Source organism: Perca flavescens, chromosome 19 (genome assembly GCF_004354835.1).
Source record: "Perca flavescens isolate YP-PL-M2 chromosome 19, PFLA_1.0, whole genome shotgun sequence".
Lineage (NCBI taxonomy): Eukaryota > Metazoa > Chordata > Actinopteri > Perciformes > Percidae > Perca > Perca flavescens.
This window is the reverse complement of record NC_041349.1, coordinates 21,751,433-21,770,878: the sequence shown is the minus strand read 5'-3', so window position 1 is coordinate 21,770,878 and position 19,446 is coordinate 21,751,433. Positions and strand designations below refer to the sequence as shown.

Genomic DNA, 19,446 nt, shown 5'->3' with positions numbered 1-19,446 from the left:
TTTGTGTTGGTTTCATTCGACAGTTCAAGATGTTCTCATCAGTCAGCCACAAAGCTAGACTGGGTAAACCCAGCCCGATCTGCCGGCTATTTGATTTCGCCCTGCAGCTCAGGCTGGAAACCTGGACGTTTATCTATCCTGCTTCCATTACAATTTTGCAGGGACCGATCACAAACTGGCTTATCCACCTGGCGCGCTATTGGCGGGTTTAACACGATGACGATAGAGAAGTGACCAAGCAGCTTCTTGTTTACATTCAACATAGCGGCCACCGAAGCGCAGAACTATGCCCGTTGATCACGCCTCTTGTGCAGTAGAAAATACAGAGCAGACTCCCCAGACTAATGTTCAATCTCAAAAGATTGAGCTTGGTCTGGTGAGACCCAGACTATCACTAGGTAGGTCATCAGTGATTTACTGCCTCTGGGAACAGCTTATTTATTTGATTCGTGCAACAATGTTACATTAATATTTAATAACAGTGTTAAGTCATATAGTGGTATAAGTGATAAAGATTATGGTTTATTTACAAATGGTTAAGACAGTCGTGTAATAACTAGAAGACCAATCTGATAAACTAAATGTACTGCTTATATTGCTATATAGATTGTATATTGTATCGTATTGTAAAAAAACACCTACAAACCTGACCATTTTATAGGTAAAACCTGTGTGTATGTGTGTGTGGGGGGGGGGGAGTTGGAGCAGGTCTGTGAGGTAGGAAGGAGCCTGGTTATGCAGGGCTTTGTGAGTAAAGAGGAGGACATTAAACTGGATGCGTTGGAGAACAGGGATCCAGTGGAGATTCTGGAGAACGGGGGTGATGTGGTCACAGAGCGAGTGGAAATCAATTTTAGTCTAATACTGTGTTGATCGGTCTATATTTTATTTATACATGTATCTGTTCATCATTTATGATCACAGATTGCTGATGAGATTTTTACTAAACTTATCACTGGATCTTTTCACTGTCAGTTTAAGTATTTCTAAGCTACATTTCATTTGGAAGGAGATAGATTGATGCTATCAATAAATTACCTCGTAACAAAGTGTTAGTGTGTCGTTGAGGATATTGGTATTCAGTAAAAAGAAAATGATGGGAGGGTACTTGGGTAATGTTTTCAAATCAAAAAACCAGGCTGTAGCTGTTTTAATATTTTAAAAGGGTTTTCACATTATCTTTGTTTAAACAGGCCCTTCTAGTCTTAGCATTAAATGAAACCAAGAGAGGTCACTGAGACTCACTCAATTAGACTAAGGCCACTATCCGATAAAGTGCGTTGGCAGGTTGCAAAACACAAGGTGCGTGCACTGCCTTTCTTGTTGAAGACGCCCTGATCAGAGCAGTTGTGTTTTTTTTGTAATTCTCGCTAGCCAACCATCAGATCACCCGTCATCAGTCAACAGTTATTTTGCTGTGGACTTAAATGACATTGGGCATTTTTTCCACCCTGAGTTAAAGATTTTTCTACTCAAGGCTTTCAGGGTGCTCCGGCAAAACAAGTGATGCGCTCAGCAATGCAAAAGCAGTAAGGAAAATGCTTCACCCAGGCAGCGAAAACACACTATCTGATCAGGGCCTACTGTAAGTCAGCCATCAACTATAACTCAGAGCCACTGTCAAAGATATTCAGACCGCTACTGAAGTTGGATTGGCTCACATGTTGGGTGCTGCCGCCTGTAACACTATCATCTAAGCTGTCAGAAGATAAGTTGTGCTCGGTTGGAGTCATGGCCTACTTTGTTGAGCCCCACCTTCTTGGCGCCACAGTGCTAAAGGGGCAGCCAGGAGCTGGTGCTAAATTGTATAAGTTAAGACCTTGTCACAGGAACACACAGAAGCTCTTAAAGACACATGGTGCTAGTATCACACACTGCACTATTTAAGTCTGATTACATTAGGGGAAAAGGCTTGTAATAACTAAGCAAGAGAGGAAATAAAATACATGGTCGGATGATGTTATCAATGCCTGAAATTAAAAACTATCTTGGCCAATTTCACACGGATTAAACCTCAACTTCCCCCATCATAGATCCATTTAATAATTTTAATTTAATTCACACACCCATGTGGATCCCCAGGCCATCATTTGCTTCTGTGTAGCACTTGCTGTACATACACCCTCCTACAACAACGAAGTAGCATCAAGCTTATCAGCACTGTCCATCAAACTGCGTGCTTCAGCACACAAATTGACCCTAGATTTATTGATCTCAAGCAGCCATTTGTCATTAACTGAATACAGTGGAGTTTGTACATGACATAGATTTATCAAATATTCATTAGCCATTCTTTTTCGGTCCATGGATCCAATTGATTTAGGGCTAGTGGAGTTTTACCCTCCAGCTTGACTTTACCTTTGAGATAAATGACTATTGAATCATAAATCCTGAAGGAGTGTAGCAGTTGATCTATGATTGATCAGTTCAGACTCATTTTGGGGGTTAATATTCTCATATAAGTATTTGTGCGGCTTTGTCGGCTCATTGATGAAGCAATACTGTGCAATAGACCATTTTATGGCTATATTCTACAAAGCTGGTGACACTATGTCCCATTGTAATTATTTCGCTAAGGCATTGTTCTTTGTTTATAACCCTTATAATGCATTCCATCTCATTCTCTTGTATTGCTGCAGGCTAAAATGGCAGATTTGTTACTGAGAGACGGCTATGAATTACATTTCTGATGAGCTGCACAGTCAGCTGCAACTTGCCATTATAGCAGCAGGCTGAGGTCAGGTTTGTTCTTTCAAGAAAGGCAAAAGTATGGCATGGCTTCATGTGTGTGCACGTAATGACTGAATCACTAAAATGTTTAGACTGCAGAATCCTCCAATTTTGCTTGATATACTTGATTCTTCAGGACAACACCCATTTATGTTTGATTTTTCTTAACCAGCAAAATGGTAACCTTTGACCTTTGTGGGTAAGGGCACCAGACCATAGCACAAGCAGCTCTCTACATTATCACACTCGAGCGTCAAATCCGTTCTGCCAACAAACTAAAAGGGCAAACATTAATCAGACAGCCATGCATGCTCTTTTCCTGCCTGATTAAGCGCCGTGTCACTCCCGCTCTGCTTTACACAACTTTATAGATCTTTTTTTTTTTATTGCCTTCATGTTCATTAAGCTTTTCACCAAAAGTCATGCTTTCAATTGTATTAGTGATTGTACAGATGGTCTGCACAACATCCCAAATGCATTCATTGTTCAAGTGCTAAAGAATATACTAAAGCCCAGCACATTGTCCTTGAGTTTCAAGATAGAAACGATGTCTCTATGTACAGTAATGTTTCCAAATAAAGCCAGATTGCTGTCAAGACCAATATCACTTGGTAACAAAAGCAACATCTGTCTAGTTGAAGCTCAGTGAAGGCACTTAGAAGTCTCCTCCCCACTTAGGAAAGAAGGTGTGTGTCAGTCAGCAGGTAACAAGAACAGATGAGTGTTGAACTTTGTCTCTTCATCCTCTAAATCTTAGTTATTTTGTCATTATAGAGGGCAATCTGAGCTGGTCTTGAGCTGACAGCAGGACTTAACAGAATCAACAGTAACTTTTATGAGAGCTTTGTCATGCACAGTAATGTTGGTTATTGTGTACATTGTGACAGATCTGAGCCAAGAGCTTTTCCATCTGCTCTGTATCTGTGCTGTGTTTAACTCTGCACACCGTCACGGTAAAAAGACTGGGATCAGATGAGGTTTTTCTCTTTGCAACCTTTCTGTCAGAGGTCCTTGCCAGCTTGGTTAATAAGTGTTTGGCAATATTTTGAAAGCTTGCTTTAATTCACGTTTGGTCAAGCTTTCTCAAACTTAGCCATTTCTGCTGAGCATGTTAATCATCAGGTCACATTTTATTTGGTCTATGGGTTTATGACGAAATACTAGGATAAACAATTAATCAAAATGTTGTCAACATCACAATATGGCCTACTGCAATATTCAAATTGCAGGAGACACCATATGTGTTAAAAGCAAAATTTGTGTCAAAATACCTTTTTAAATATAATATTGTCATGCTGCAGAGATGACCTGGCCAACACATCATATTCTAAAGACTTAAGACAACATCTTTGTTTGGGACAGATCTCTGCAAAAGTCACACCATAATCATTTTTAATGTTTTTCAATGAAAATGATGATAATGATGTAGAAGTTATCATTCCCTATAATATCGCAGATGATATGGCAATAGCTGTATCGGTAAAGAATTTGATAATTTTTTTTTCTAAATTGTTAGCCCTACCAAATACAGTACCTGCAAAACTAATGACATTCCTATCAATTTGAGCTGTAAATGCTATTTAGCAAATGCTAACATGCTAAACTAAGATGATGAACATGAGCATGTTAGCATGCTGATATCAACATTTTGCTCAAGTAGGCCGCTCACGTTGTTGTAGACTCTTGTTATTTTATTTCTAGATGCATTTGCAGTATTGTAGACTTCTTGATATTTGTAGGAAATCCCTTTTTGTCTAATAGGATAACCAGCCAATATTTGCAGCCATGTGTGAACTCACTGTATTTAGTATAGTGCACTTTGAGGTAGACTGACCTACACTCAAACCACAACAACCTTTATCAGGTATCGTTTTTCTCTTGCCCAGTAGTCATTCATCTGCTCATAGCCAATTTTCCACTGGACCCCCATGATTTGTCAGACCAGGTTGCAGATTTATGATGTAATTTTCACAGCCTCGATTTAATGATGTAGTTATTACCACTACATCTGTTTTATAGCCCAGGTTTATAGAGGCCTATTACTACTCCCAGCTGCCATCTTGATGTTAGGTTGACTAGCTCTACTCTGCTACTCTTCTATTACTTTTACCTGCGATTGAAATGAAGTGTTGCTGTGATTGACAAATGGTTTGCAGCACTCTCGAGTTCGTCCTAACCACCTCTGCTGCTATCTAACCTCACACTAAATTCACTAAGTCAGAATAGCCCGGACCGGAAAGGGAAATTACCTTCATAGTGGTACAGCATAGAACATTTTTTTTCTGTGTATTGTGACCTACAATGTGCTAGGAAACTTGTTAATAAGTAATGTAACCCAGTGAACTAGTTGCTCGTGACTTGCAGGAATACCTAGGACTTGCAGTGATGCGTTGAATCCCTTGCTGCTGTGACATTGTGAATTTCCCCATTTTGGGATTAATAAAGGGTGTTGAATCTTTGAACTTGCAGTGATGCCTTGAACTGCTACAAGTTTACATGTAGATACACACACAGATGGAACAGCAGATAACAGCACGTATACCACAGACGTAACCACTCAAGTTCTTTATAAACCAGATTTGTGTTCAGGATTCTGTGCTTGTTAAATTTACTTCTGGTACGTCTCATTATATAATCGAAAACAATCATGTTTAAGTCTGCCAAATTCATGAAGTCATCTCTTGCAGCTTTTTGGAGCTGCGGCTTTAAACTAATATGGTGCAAAATACTGTGTTGTTGTCCTGAAGAACCAACTATGAGGATGCCTTATGTCTATATGCACTTTAATAGACCCTCACCTCTTGCATGTCGAGTTTCCGAGAATGTACTGAGGCTGCTAGTTGCCTGGGTAACCGTAAGACCTAATGCTGTATTTCCCAGGATACCCTCAGATTGTCCACAAGCGCGGGGTGAGAGCTCGACTCATGAGGCTCTTTCCATGCTCCACAGCCAAAAAGCCATCCTCCAGTAATCAAAGCAAGTGGCTCTTCCAAGGCTCTCTGTCTCTCTCTGTGATGAGGTTTTTGTTTTTGTTGTCTAAGATGCTTTTCCTTTCTGTGGTTCTTCTGGGTATGGGCGCCACACACTCAATGTAGGCTTTATTCACAAATGATTGCTCAAGCTGGAGTTCAGCTACAGTACAACACTCCTTTTTAGATTTGTTTTTTTTACCATTTTTTTAGTTTTACAGTTGAATTAAGTAAAAAAAAAAAGTTAAATGTGTAATTTCTAGTGATATTTATATGCATATTAGACTGCTGAAATTCTTTTCTTGATTTTCAACATAAATTCTGTTACAATTGAAAGAATGTGTTATATGTATATATAATTTATATAGTATAATTTTCAGAATCCATTCAGAATATCTAATTATTTCGCAGCTGTACGTCTACAAATTCTGGACTAATTTATTGATGAGAATGAGATTAAGCCGCTATTTTATTTCCTTATCAGTTACCATCACCTATGAATACAAAGCATTAGCTCCATAGCAGCAGGTTAATTGTGGTCGGTGAGAAGCCGTGGCCTTTTGGCTCTGGGCCACAATAGTACCCTTGGAGCTAATGAGGCATTTAGACACTGTGTCACACTTCAGGTATATGAAAGGCCCTGCGCCAACAAGACAAGTCAAACGCAGTGCTGCGAGGACAGTGCAGTCGGTGACAGGGCCCAGACAGCATCTGCCATCATTACAGGCCCATTAAAAAGTTTCACGGGGTTCATGAAGAGGCATCCTGCCACGAGAACTTTGTTCAAGGGCCTCAATAACACTAATTATCTCTGCTGTTGTGTTTGGTGTGGAGAAAAAAAGGGCTTTTTGACTTTAATTCGTTTTGTGAAGTAACATTTGCAGATAAAGGGACCGGATATAACCAGGAGAAAAGGATTTTTTTTTTTTTTTTTATGTCAAGAAGGTTATATAGAATTTGTAACCATTTCATGCCAAAATGGAACATTTTGGATATAAAAGATGCAAACATCTAGGTTTATTTGCTTACTTTTGCTGATATTTGGCAGTGTATTGGATATCTCAAATTCTAGCATCAAACATGTTAATTTGCAAAGACTCAGCAGCATCTGTTCACATCTGACTGTCTTCCTCCTCATCTCCAGACAGCGTTGAAGATGAGCTTGAACTGTCTACAGTCCGCCATCGCCCCGAGGGCCTGGAGCAACTGGAAGCCCAGACAAGTTTCTCCCGAAAGGAGCTACAGATCCTTTACCGCGGCTTCAAGAATGTAAGCACCATACATAATGTATAGCTCAGTGGACTTTGTTCTCTCTTGTACATCTCTCTGTTACTTTGACATAAAAACAGGTTTTCCTTTGATTTTATTTGATTTATTCTTCTGTAACCAACCTTCTGTGTTTGACAGCAGTGTTAAAGTTTCAACAGCTCCACTTCCTTCTAGTTCTCATCACTATTCTGCATCCACTCAATAATAATAATAATAATAATAATAATAATAATCAAGCATTTTGGTGACTCATCTACATTGTGCACTAAATGTTGTCATGCCCAGTTGTGTTTGCCATAAAAAATTTAACTTTCTCTACGTTGTTAGCTGAGCCAATGATAATTAGGTCATATCGCCAACACATTGTGGAAGATTACCAATGAGCAATCAGGTCAAAGTCCTCCAGAGCAGCCCATATCAAACTACCTCACTTCATTGTCACCTCTGAGGTGAGGCGTAATGAGATGACCCAGAATTAACTCAACCCAAATTGTCTGGCAATGAAAGAGAGGAGTACTGTGATAGAGGAATTCCCATGGGGCTTCAGTTTCCTGTTGAGCCTGCACTGTGCTCCAGCCATTAGTCCACTTCCACTTGAGACAGAGTAAGAGGTAAGAAGTGTACTAATGAGGCCTTTAATTTGTGCCGCACACTCTGCCTGACTTCCCCTAATGCTGAGGGAGAGAATCTTGCATATGTTTATAGACCCCATCCCTGTTTTTTGTTTTTTTTACATGACTGATTTTTGCATTTTATATTTAGCCACTCCAGTGGGATCACTCTAGAGATCCCACTGGAGGGATGGCAATGTCAGTTGGTCGGATGGTCGGCCTGTCGGTCCACCACTTTGTTCAATGTTTTCACTTAACCAGTGAAATATCTTTTCTCTACATCTTTTCTCTCACCTTGAGGTTGAGGAAAATGTATTGACAACTATTGAATAGATTGTCCGGAAATTTGGTGCAAACATTTAACTTTTTTTTACAGGGAATTGTAATAGCTTTGGTAATCCCCATGTTTTTTTTTTTATCTAGCACCACCAGGTCAAATTGTTCCAATTCTTTAATTTACGACCAGATATCTGCAAAACTAATGACATTCCCATCATACTCAGCAGTACTCTCTCTACTACTACTACTCTGTGTTTAGTGCTAATTGATCAATGTTAGCATGCTAACACACTTAACTGTTGTTCTCTCTTCTTAAGTACAGAGCTGCTGTAGACTCTTTGAATTCTTACATTGCAGATTACAGTTATTTTATGCTGATGATAGACCTTTTTTTTTTTATTTGTATTCAAAGCTACGCATCACTGCAGATATTGTTGTGGCAGAAGTCCAAATAACACCAAGACAAGAGTCATGGCACTTAAATTACAGCTCCTAAATAGCTTTTGTCCATCACTAAGTCCAAAGTGTAGCTCATTTTTTTAACTGTCAGGGTCAAACGGCTCATCTCTGTCTTGCCCCAACCCGGTGACATTGGCAGAGCTTTTAAGGCCAGCCAGTCTAATAGAAGCTGGCATGGTTCCCATGATGAGATATTTGGCCTTTTGTCCTTGTTGTCCAGGGTTTTGAAGCAAATCGAATGCCTGTGGGTGGCAGGATGAGGTCATTTGTCTTGACAACAAACTTTACGAGTCACTCACTTGTAGCGCAGATGGTCAAAGTGGAGCTTTGTCTTAGATCCAGCAATATGTCTAGCAGGGACCAAAACAAGACCTCTGGCTCTGGATCTTGCTCTTAAGGTGGAGTTTTAGCAAAGCTCACCTTAAAGGTGTGAGAGAATCCATTGTTTCATAAATCCCTTGACCTCAGACTACAGGAAATAACACAACATTGTCCTCACGTCTGGCTAAATCTGCTGGGCTTTCACAGTTCACAGTCCAGGTCTCTGCCTCAGGCATCAGATTAAGATCTCACAGTTTCTATTCCATCAGCGATGATGCCTTTGTTCACAGGGTTATTTCATTCCCCACACCGCTTCTTATGCTTCGCTTCACAAGTCTCGGAAAAGAATTTCATGCCTGGCCAGTTTTGCATTTCACTGATTGTATTTGTGATTTTATTATCACAGATGAGCTAATTTTACAAGCATATCAAATTAATATAAATACATTTTCTGAACTCTCACTACATATAATGTGTTTGACAGTGAATAATGTGTAAAATGCAACATGAAAGGGCAAATGAAAAATGACACCCTCACTTTTCTTTTTGAACAATATGTTTATTGTTTTGATTACATAAGACAGGTAACAGAAAAACACTTTTCCATTTTGTCAGTTATTTCCCACCCCAACAAGAGAACACATCACTCTCTTCTCCCATATAGAAATACTCAAAAGTCTCAGAAGAGAATCAATCTAAATACAAAACAGATATTGCAAGGTACCCAAAAACCAAATATACATTACTGTACTGTTACATTTTCCAGCAAGACACTCAAACAAACAAACACTAATACATAGTTACACCTCCTGTAATAAATGACCAATATTATTGTTGTTAATATAGTAATTAAACGGCTTCCATATTTCTTCATATACATCCAATTTTTTTTCTCCAGGGCCATACACTGTGCCATGGCATTAATCCAAGCTCCAATAACTGGTGGATCAGACCTCTTCCAGCTAAGAGCTATCATTCTTTTAGCTTGTAATATAGCAAAATCTATAAATTTACGTTGCTGAGAATTTAGTTTAAGATTCTTTGGATATAAATGCAGCAAAATCCTTTTTGCATCTAGAGGAATATTCAAGGATAAAATTATCTTTGTAATATTAATCACTTCCACCCAGAAGTCTCTAATAATGTTGCACTCCCAAACACAATGCACAAATGATCCTTGAGCCTCTCTGCATTTAAAGCATGTATCAGGGATATTTTTATTAAACCTATTTAGTTTGACAGGAGTTATGTAAGTCTGCATCAACCAGTTATATTGAAGTAGTTTTAAGCTAACGTTACCTAACTGTTTCTGAGAGTTTTTACAGACTTGTCTCTATTCATCCTCGGATATATCCTCACTCAATCCCACCTTCCATAATTCAAGTTTCGAGGTTGTTGATTCAGTAGACCCTGATGCAAGCCAGTTGTAAAAACTGATATTAATCCTTTATTATTGCATTTCTTGGTAATTAATTCCTCCAAAGAAGAAAGTTCTGGCAAGTTTAATGATTGGTTCTGCATAGAAAGAACAAAGCTCCTTATCTGTAAATATTTAAAGAAATGTTTTCTTGGAATATTATACTTAGTAGATATCTGCTCAAACAAAATCAGCGTTCCCTCCTCAAAAAGATCACTAATTTTGCTTAATCCTTTTTCAACCCACAGCCGGAATCCTGAGTCCTTCGTGCCTGGTTTGAATAAGGGGATATTTTGAAAGACACCCTCACTTGTTATCATTGCACACAACATACTACTTATATTATTCCAATTGCTCTTTGCCCATCATTTTATTTTTGATTTAATATACAGATAAAAAACTCCAATAAAAAATGGGAGATAAGATATCGAAATAAACAACTATAAGTGCACCTTGACCATAACCTTGCATTTTAAGAAATGTATGTTTGTAGGGGGAGGGGAGCTAAATTCCTTTAATTATAAATGTAAAATATCCTAATGCAAATGATATTGTATCCTTTTAATGGGGTCGTTTATTCAGCTATTAGTGCGTCACTGATGCAGAGAAATATGCATTAAAAGATAACTGTTTTACCAAAAGCTCAATATTAATGTACTCATGTCAGGTGGTGTGGGAGCTCCAGGTTTGATTCCCACTGCGATACATCAACCAACGTGTCCCTGAGCAAGACACTTAACCCCTAGTTGCTCCAGAGGCGTGTAATCTCTGATATATAGCAATTGTAAGTCGCTTTAGATAAAAGCGTCAGCTAAATGACATGTGATGTAATGTAATGTAAAAAGCAGTGTGTGAATGAGGTCCTGACCTTTAGCTTTGCAACATCAAAGTATATCTTGAGACCTTAAGGGAGTTCAGGCATCAAGTGAGTATAACTATTTCACTGAACTTTAAATTGATTTGCAGAGGCTCTGTGTTGTACGTGATGATAACCAGATAACAGAATGGCTTCATTCTCAATCGAAAAACTGTCTCCCTCGCCAATGTCCTCATGAGTCTGATAGGAGACGATAAAATGCAATCAGATGAATTCCGCCTTCAGTGTGAGATGCGGTACAACAATCACAAAGTTTTACTAACCTTTCATTTTCCTTCAGGTTTGTGAGGATGAGTTAGCAAGGTTAGAAGAAGCTGACTTGGAACACAGCCATTTGTATATCACTGTCCCACTTAATAAGTGTTATTAGCGTTGGCAGCTGTAATTGCCCATCTGTGTACAAACACACACACACAACAGTGCACAGATGTGAAAATGATGTTTGAAAAATCTCCCCCTCCTCATTTTAAGTACTTAATTGCATGACATTTCCTTGCACTTCCTCAACAAAAGGTTGATTGTTGACAACCCATTCGCTGCAATGTTTCAGAACATAAACAATGCTTTAATTAACAGAAGCTCTACTAAACAACAAAGAAAAAGCCTACTGTCTGTGTCAAATGTACAAAGATGCTGTGGAGCGTCTTTGCTTTTAGCTTGGATATGTTCATTTTCTTCCAGTGCTGAACATCTCTGCAGTCTGTGCTAGAAAATATTAAAATAGTTTAGTAAACTGAGAATTTTTTTGAAAAATACTCTTATTCGCTTTCTTGAGTTAGATGAGAAGATTGATACCACTCTAAGACATAATAGTGGTATCAATCTTCTTCTCTAACTACTGGCAAGAAAGCAAAATGTTGACCTATTCCCTTAAAATGTTTTTGAGCTTGCTCTTTTTTTGCACAATGATATTCGTCAAAAAGGTTTACTGTCGGACACAGTAAACCTTTTTGAGGAATATATATATATAATAAGGGTGGTGGTGGCACAATGGATATGACACCACTGATTCCCACTGTGATACATCAACCAATGTGTCCCTGAGCAAGACACTTAAAGGGGTGATAGAATGCAAAACCGATTTTACCTTGTCATAGTTAAAAAACAACAGTTTGGTGGGTAAATAGGACATACATAGAACCTCAAAATCCCATTGACACCTCTTTCCTCTGCAAATCTCACAATTTGAAAATGCCTCTGAAAACGGGCGAATCTGAACAAATCTAAAAGTTGACATCAACTTCTCAAATCCTCCTCATTTGGCTCTACCTTCTATCTTTGTAACGCCCCAAAATTTACATAGGCCACTAACTGATCTGAGTTCAGTTAGTCTTCTAAATCTTGTTCGCGCAAATCTCAGAAATTTTATACATTGTTCATCTGCTGTTGCATTACTAAATTCACTTCTGAGACTTTTTTATGCGAGAAATCAACAATATAAAACTCAAGTATGGGCCATTTTACAAAAATTGATGGCTAAATTTTTCTGCCTGGACTGTCGGAGGTGGGGGGGGGCATAGAGGGAGAGTGTGTGTGTGTGTGTGTGTGTGTGTGTGTGTGTGTGTGTGTATGCGCTAAGCTCAACCAATCAGCGCGTAGCTCATCGAAATATTCATGAGCAGACCATATAAGGCAGAAAAGCTCTTGTTTCAGTCCAGTCCCATTTAACAGGGTACCATTAACGCCAAAAAAAACAGCAAAAGAGTCATTTTCAGCCCAACCAATGTTACATACCTTAAGGAACAGCGTGAAATACCGTATAAAACCATTCTATCACCCCTTTAACCCCTAGTTGCTCCAGAGGTGTGCAACCTCTGACATATATAGCAATTGTAAGTCGCTATGGATAAAAGTGTCAGCTAAATGACATGTAATAATGTAATGTAAAGGTAAAATTATGAATTTCAGCTTGAATAGTTTCCTAATCTGTGCCACAATCGCCAATATAAATCCAATACGTCTCAGTCTGTCCACCATGGAGAATAATTACCCACATGCTAAATTATTTGGATTTATATGATAGTTCAATGTGAACAGAACCACAGACTCTCAGGCTTCATTGAATCGGGTTGCAGACTGCCAAACTACAATATGCAGACAGACTTGTGCTCATTCTGTCTAATATAACTCCCCCAAAATTCTTGACCTCTTCTCACCCCACAAGATATCCAACTGAGTCTGTGAGACAACAGAAGAAGAGTGTCAGGGGATTCATGCAGACAACCTCAAAGCATCCTCTTAGCTTGAAACACAAGGAGCCTTTTTGAAGCGAGACATCTTTATATTTTCACCCCCACAATTCTGTTTCCTAACATGGCTGATCAAACATGGTCACAGGAAGGAGGAAACCCAGTGTTCCATGTGGTTTTGACTAGCTTGTTAACACTGAAAACTAGTTTGTTAGTTTCTTAAACAAAAGTAAAATAGATTTTAAATCCATTCTCAGATAAAGAAATAGAAAATGTAGATGCAGAAGTGAAGTGCACATGTAGATTTCCCCTATTTTTTTATTTTCTAGGTGTTTTCTCGGGAAAGGTGCTCAAGTTATCATATTCATCTCATACAGTCTGTTCCTTATCTTTGATTTTCCACAACAACTTCCACTATGGCCGTTGTTTATTTTCTTGTATAGAAAACCCTAGAGACACATGTGCCTCCCGGTTTGGAAATTGTCTATATAGGGGGAGCATTTCCCAAAGATTCAATATACTGCCGCAGTGTGCAGCCTCGCATCAAGCAGAAATTGAAGCTGCAAAACTGGCTGCCTTTATAACCACACTGTGCTGAGCAAGGTCATCCACTGAGCCTTTGCTTGGCCATTTTTCCTTTTTAAAGGGAGACAAACGCAAACCTTGGAGGTGTTATGTAAGAGTGTTCAGTCTTTTCTACTGAATGCTACCAAACAACCACAGGTGGGTGACACTGAATGACTGTGGACAAGATATCTATTGAGGCCTGGAGGGGTTGCAGTTTGAATACCACCAAATTGAACATGAGCCTGTATCATCTACAGTATTACATGCTGTCGGTCTGAGAAACTGTCAAGGTTTAGTAAGACAAATAAAAAAAAAATTTCTTGCCATTTTTTTTACATTTTTGTTTACATTTCAGAAGCTTTTTTTTTTTTTATGGGGGGTCGACGTTTTTCCTCAGAATTGACTTACCCGACCAGTAAAAAAGCGTTGAAACCTGATCACTGAAGCAATGTAGGTTTAACCACTAGAGGTTAGAAAAGACAAGATTTTCAGCTAAGTTCCTCTTTAAATATAAAATATTGTCATCTACTTTAATAATTTTTACATTTTTCCTTAGGTAATGTTTGGCTACATGGGAAGGCTGGCTTTAGTTTATCCTCTTGCCTGTTAAATGTTTAAAATCCTATTTAGAAGTGTTTAAAGGCATATAAAACTAATTTGTCTGGTTTTTCCAAAAGGTAAAAAAGAAAAGTTAAAAAATTCTTCAAATTACATCTACTCCTTCCCCCTCGTTAAAAGAATCAGAATCTATGAATATGCAATGATTGTTAATTTTAAAAGTTTAACCATTGGACGCAAGACACTGAAAATGGACATTTCAGGGAAGTGTGTGCACTGGAGCTTTCAAGTTTCAGTCACACTTGTGCAAGTTGTATATTGGACCATGATTGGCACTTCTAAAACTCAGATTTAAGGCAAGGACTTTAATATAGGAAGGAGTCTTTAATATAGATGCTGAATGACATGTGCAATTCCATTATGTCTTCCAGGAATGCCCCAGTGGAGTCGTCAACGAAGAAACTTTTAAAGACATCTACGCACAGTTCTTCCCACAAGGAGGTGTGTGTCATGTGAGCCTGCTGGTTTGTTTTTGCAGCTTGTGTTGCTGCTTCTTATCTCCTCTGTGTGCTGGACTAACACAAATTGCCTTTCAATCCTGTTTAGAAAAATTGCACCCAGTCCAGAGTACTTTTTAAGTTAAAACTTCTATCGAAGGAAATGTGTGAGAGAGAGAGGGGAAGAGTGAGAAAGTAATTTTTATTTATGCAGGCTGGAGTTGCTCACTGCTTGCTCTCTTCATTATGGAAAAGATTCTACCCGAGGAACAAGAGAGAAAACATTAGGAGGCTTTGATATAGCTGTTCAGAAAGAAGAAAGGCAGACAAGTATATATAATGGCTCACATCACAGGGAACAATGGTAAAAGTCTTCGCTCTAAGCATATTGTTCTTCTCTCTCATCATGACCGAAAACACATTCTGATTCTAACAAGTTCTCCAGAAAAGCTACGAAACTTTGAACCACTGTCTCTTGTTTGTAGTAGGTGTTTCTGCTGGTGTTGATTGAGCTGTAATCACAGCATTGTTTTTTTTTATTTAATACATATGTTTTTTTCTCTCCCCATAGATGCTTCAACATACGCTCATTTCCTGTTCAATGCATTTGACACAGATCACAATGGCTCTGTGAGTTTTGAGGTAAGACAAGTAATGTCATATTCCTATTCCTAAAGAATCGACGAGTAGTGTACTGTATGTGTGTGTTGAGAATGTCAACAATTGCAAAAGTCTTGTGCATCACTGAAATTTGCTACAAAACTACATCAAACTAAACATTTTTAATGTTTCAACCTCTGTGAGCCCCCAATGAATTACACTGTGGCAACCCCAATCATTTTAAATTAGCCCAAGTAAGTCTACTTGAGATGCTATCAACACGTGATAAATATTTATGAAGGGCATAGATTTGCTTATTAGGACAGAAAAGATGTCATTATGCCAAACCAGAGCTAATGTGCAGTGAATTCAGTTCAAAAGTAAGGGGAGTCCCTGAGGGCCAACACAGATTATAAGACTGTTAATAACTTGAATAACAAGGAATTTTGATTTATAGCGTCTGTACTCTTGCTGTTTCATCATTTATTTTTGCAGAAATGTTGATGCATGAAATCAGCTGAAATACTACCTACATGTAATGTGCATGGTGAATATTTTTGTTTTTGTTTATCTCATAGGTTTTCGAGTACTTGTTGTTTACAAAAAGCACATTTTTTTAAATGTGTATATTTTATACAATTCTCATAGAATCTTGTTTTCACTGTAGGATTTTGTTATGGGCCTTTCTATCCTTCTGCGAGGCACAATCCAGGAAAAACTCAACTGGGCTTTCAACCTGTATGATATCAATAAAGATGGATATATCACTAAAGAGGTATGTCCCAACAGTGAATCACTGAATAACCTAAATATTCTCCTGTTATTTTTTTCACAACTGACTTTCACCCCGGAGGCCGGGGATCGCGTCCCGTGTGTGGCGCTTTGTTTCCCCGTTAACCGTCCTGTTATTGTCGCGCGTTACCTGTGGCTGTCTCCCGGCATATGAGGCGTCCTTTCCCCGTTGTTTTTTTCCTTAACCCAATCTCGGCCTTCCCGTTATTGTCACGCGTCCCCTGCAGCCGTCTCCCGCCGTGTGAGGCGTCCTCCCCCGCAATCTCCGTATAGACCATTTCGTGCTGGCCACCACGAAAAAAATGAGAAAAACGTCCCCGTGAACACGAATCAATAGATTAAAATAACGTGACCATTTCACAAACTGCCTTGAGACCATGTTGTTAGTTAGTTGTTAGCAGGTATTTGGTTATAAATGACAATAGAAGTTTTGACCTGATGATGGCCCTGGATGGTAAGTCAGGGGATCACCAAAGTTATTACAACTCCTCCTGAGGTGGACTAGCCTAGAAACCAGACAAATCTGCAAGCTCATGTTCTATTTGCTTTGGCAGATACACCTGTGTATTTATCACTGCTGCGAAGCCAGTTGCGCCTCTGGGGACAAATAGATGTAGAATACTTGACTTGATCAAATACTAGTTGAGCTATATCTGTCAGTCAACAACAGCCATTACCATCCCTAGAGCCTAAAAAGTCAACAGTACAGTGTTGTTGTTACTCTGGATGACCCACAAACTGCACAATGAACAGTTTTCATAGAGACTATTTCTTTGAGCAGAAGTAGTTCCAATAAAAAACGTCGACAGTGAGGTCTGTGGATTAGCCAGAGGAACGGGAACATTGCCTCTTTTCACTTTTCCAAATGTCCTTTTTCAAATCTTTGAACACCACAAATGGGGTTCCATTCACCTTTTTAATTGAGTTGAAGTAGCAGCAGAAATATCTAAAGCTCAAAATCTCAGGCACATAAAGCCCAAATCATCCAACGGCTTTCCGTTTGGAGTAAATGAGGAATGGCTTCTTTTGTAATTTGGGCAAACTGACTCTTTTCTGTGTCGCAGGAAATGCTAGACATCATGAAGGCCATCTACGACATGATGGGAAAATGCACATACCCTGTCCTCAGAGAGGAGACGCCTCGTCAGCATGTAGAAGTATTCTTTCAGGCAAGTGTGTCGTCGTCAGCGCTCGCTGCACTGTAAATGTCAGTCACAGTATAGAGGCAGCTTTTCATCTTTCCTTGTCTCCGTCTCCAACAGAAGATGGATAAGAATAAAGACGGAGTGGTAACCATCGACGAGTTTATCGACTGTTGCCAAAATGTAAGCTGGATATCCCGACACATCTCTTTCACTACTGTTGGCACACTTTCTGTTTTTCTCATTACATTGTTTCTATTTGTGCGCAGGATGAAAACATCATGCGATCAATGCACCTCTTTGAAAATGTTCTTTAACTTTTGGCTGACTGCGGAGGCTTTGGAAGAGAACATCATCTTTAGCTTGGCCCAATAACTGACATGGACTCATACTGTGTACAGTGTGCTATGCAGACTTTTGATCATACATAAAAAAATTATTGTTCATTACTGTGGGCTAGCAAGTAGAAGTAGGCAATATGGTGCGAACACTCTGGAATGAGTTGCATTTTGACAATTTTATTGAATAAAAACTTAATAAGAGGAAAAAAGTGAAAATGAAAACATAAACCCTTAATGGTCTTCACCATTAGTCTCTGGACTGTCTTTCTATTCTGCAAACTGCATTATGGAAACACACACGGGAAAAAGAGATTTGCGTTGAAGGGGTTTTTAGAGAGAATGCTTCTATCTCTGCAGCCTTGACTTTTATTTACTGCCAAGTGGAATCACTGTGAATTTTTACAGCATACAAAAACCAGAACTAAATACCTGAGGTAACTTCACACCCCTCTCCGTTTTTACATTCCAGACTGGCTCTCAATTCCAGAGTGTTCTTACCCCGACTTAGTTACCCATTGTGGCTGGTCTTTTTTTTTTTTCTCTTTCAAGGAAGCATTTAGGAAAAAAGAAAACATACATTGTACCATTTTTAAAGTGTATATACTACAGATAGCGCATTAGATCAAAACTTTTCAACTTTGTTCATGTTTACTTGCCAACTAGAATGAGACAACACAAGGATTGTATTGATGTCAAAATCGGACCATAATATCAATGGTTTGTCTACAGAAGCACACAGGTAACTATATTTCCCATGAGTATAGAATTAGACGACGGTATTTTTTGTCATAAGATCAATGCTGCTTTCAGTGTATTTCATTTAACTGTATGTATATTTCCTGTAAAGTAAACCATCTATCAATATGTTTTTTTTTTTTTGAAGTACTGTTTAGGAGTTTACACTAAGAGCAGTGTTTGAGGTTATTTATATGGTATTATGGTCATTGTACAAAAGATTGTTGGTTGTACAGTATTAAATGAAAGTTTGCTCTCGGGTGAATTTCAGGTCTTTAGATTTGTTCATATAATTCACTATTTTTATTGCGAAAGGGCAGTGGGGTTTGGTTGTTGATGCAAACACTGTAACTTTGTATTATACACACTTTTTGGGGGTTGTCGGCTAATACGCTTTCTGCAGTTTTCCTCCTCCTCGTCCTGTGGGCCAAAGTCCAGCTGCCCTCACCTATTCAGCCTGATCGGTTCCTGCTGCCTGTGATTAAAGCATTGCTTGGCCCCAAATGTGAGCAAACACAAGGCATGCTGGGTAGAATCTCACTAACTGACTTCCTGTTGCTCGTTGGAAACTACTGGAGACGTGTCTGGACATTATGTAAGTGAGTTACTGAGTGTTTCAAGCTGACTTTTTCTTCTTCTTTTTCACAATGACTTGGATATTGGATACAAGAAGTAGCCATCAAACCAGGAAACCCCAATTCTGATATACACTTAAGAATTGGTTGATGTTTGGGGAATTCGTTGACAGTTTATCATGTTGTTTTTCATTCAAAGTGTTCACACAGTATTTTCCTTCACTGTATAGTCACAAACATAAAACATTATCCTCAGTGAGGCATGTTGGCCATCTATTAGTTTAGTAAAGAAAATAGCAAATTTTTCTCAATTGTTTTCTTTTTACTCATGTTATTGGAGATAATGTGTATATCTCCATCAAAAAAATGCCATTTTCTTCCTGTGATTTGTGTTTGTGTGCCTTACGGTTTGTAAAAATGTGATACGTTTGTTTGGTTGGCAACTCCGTTTTTATTCTCAGAAATATAATTATGAAAAGTAACTGCTTTTGCAACATTACCCACTTCTGAATAGATCT

General features: G+C 38.7%; 1 protein-coding gene across 6 annotated transcripts in view; it reads left to right on the top strand.

Moving 5' to 3' along the window:
• Positions 1-18,482, top strand: part of kcnip4a (potassium voltage-gated channel interacting protein 4a) — a 142,587-nt gene extending 124,105 nt beyond the window's left edge. For all 6 annotated transcript variants that reach the window (XM_028564497.1, XM_028564491.1, XM_028564492.1 and 3 more), the window contains 7 exons: positions 6,844-6,968; positions 14,678-14,747; positions 15,315-15,385; positions 16,011-16,118; positions 17,200-17,304; positions 17,398-17,460; positions 17,547-18,482. In XM_028564497.1, the coding sequence (XP_028420298.1) occupies positions 6,844-6,968; positions 14,678-14,747; positions 15,315-15,385; positions 16,011-16,118; positions 17,200-17,304; positions 17,398-17,460; positions 17,547-17,594 (590 nt within the window). In that variant the 3' untranslated portion in view covers positions 17,595-18,482. The remainder of the gene's footprint in view (positions 1-6,843; positions 6,969-14,677; positions 14,748-15,314; positions 15,386-16,010; positions 16,119-17,199; positions 17,305-17,397; positions 17,461-17,546) is intronic.
• Positions 18,483-19,446: the final 964 nt, after the last annotated feature.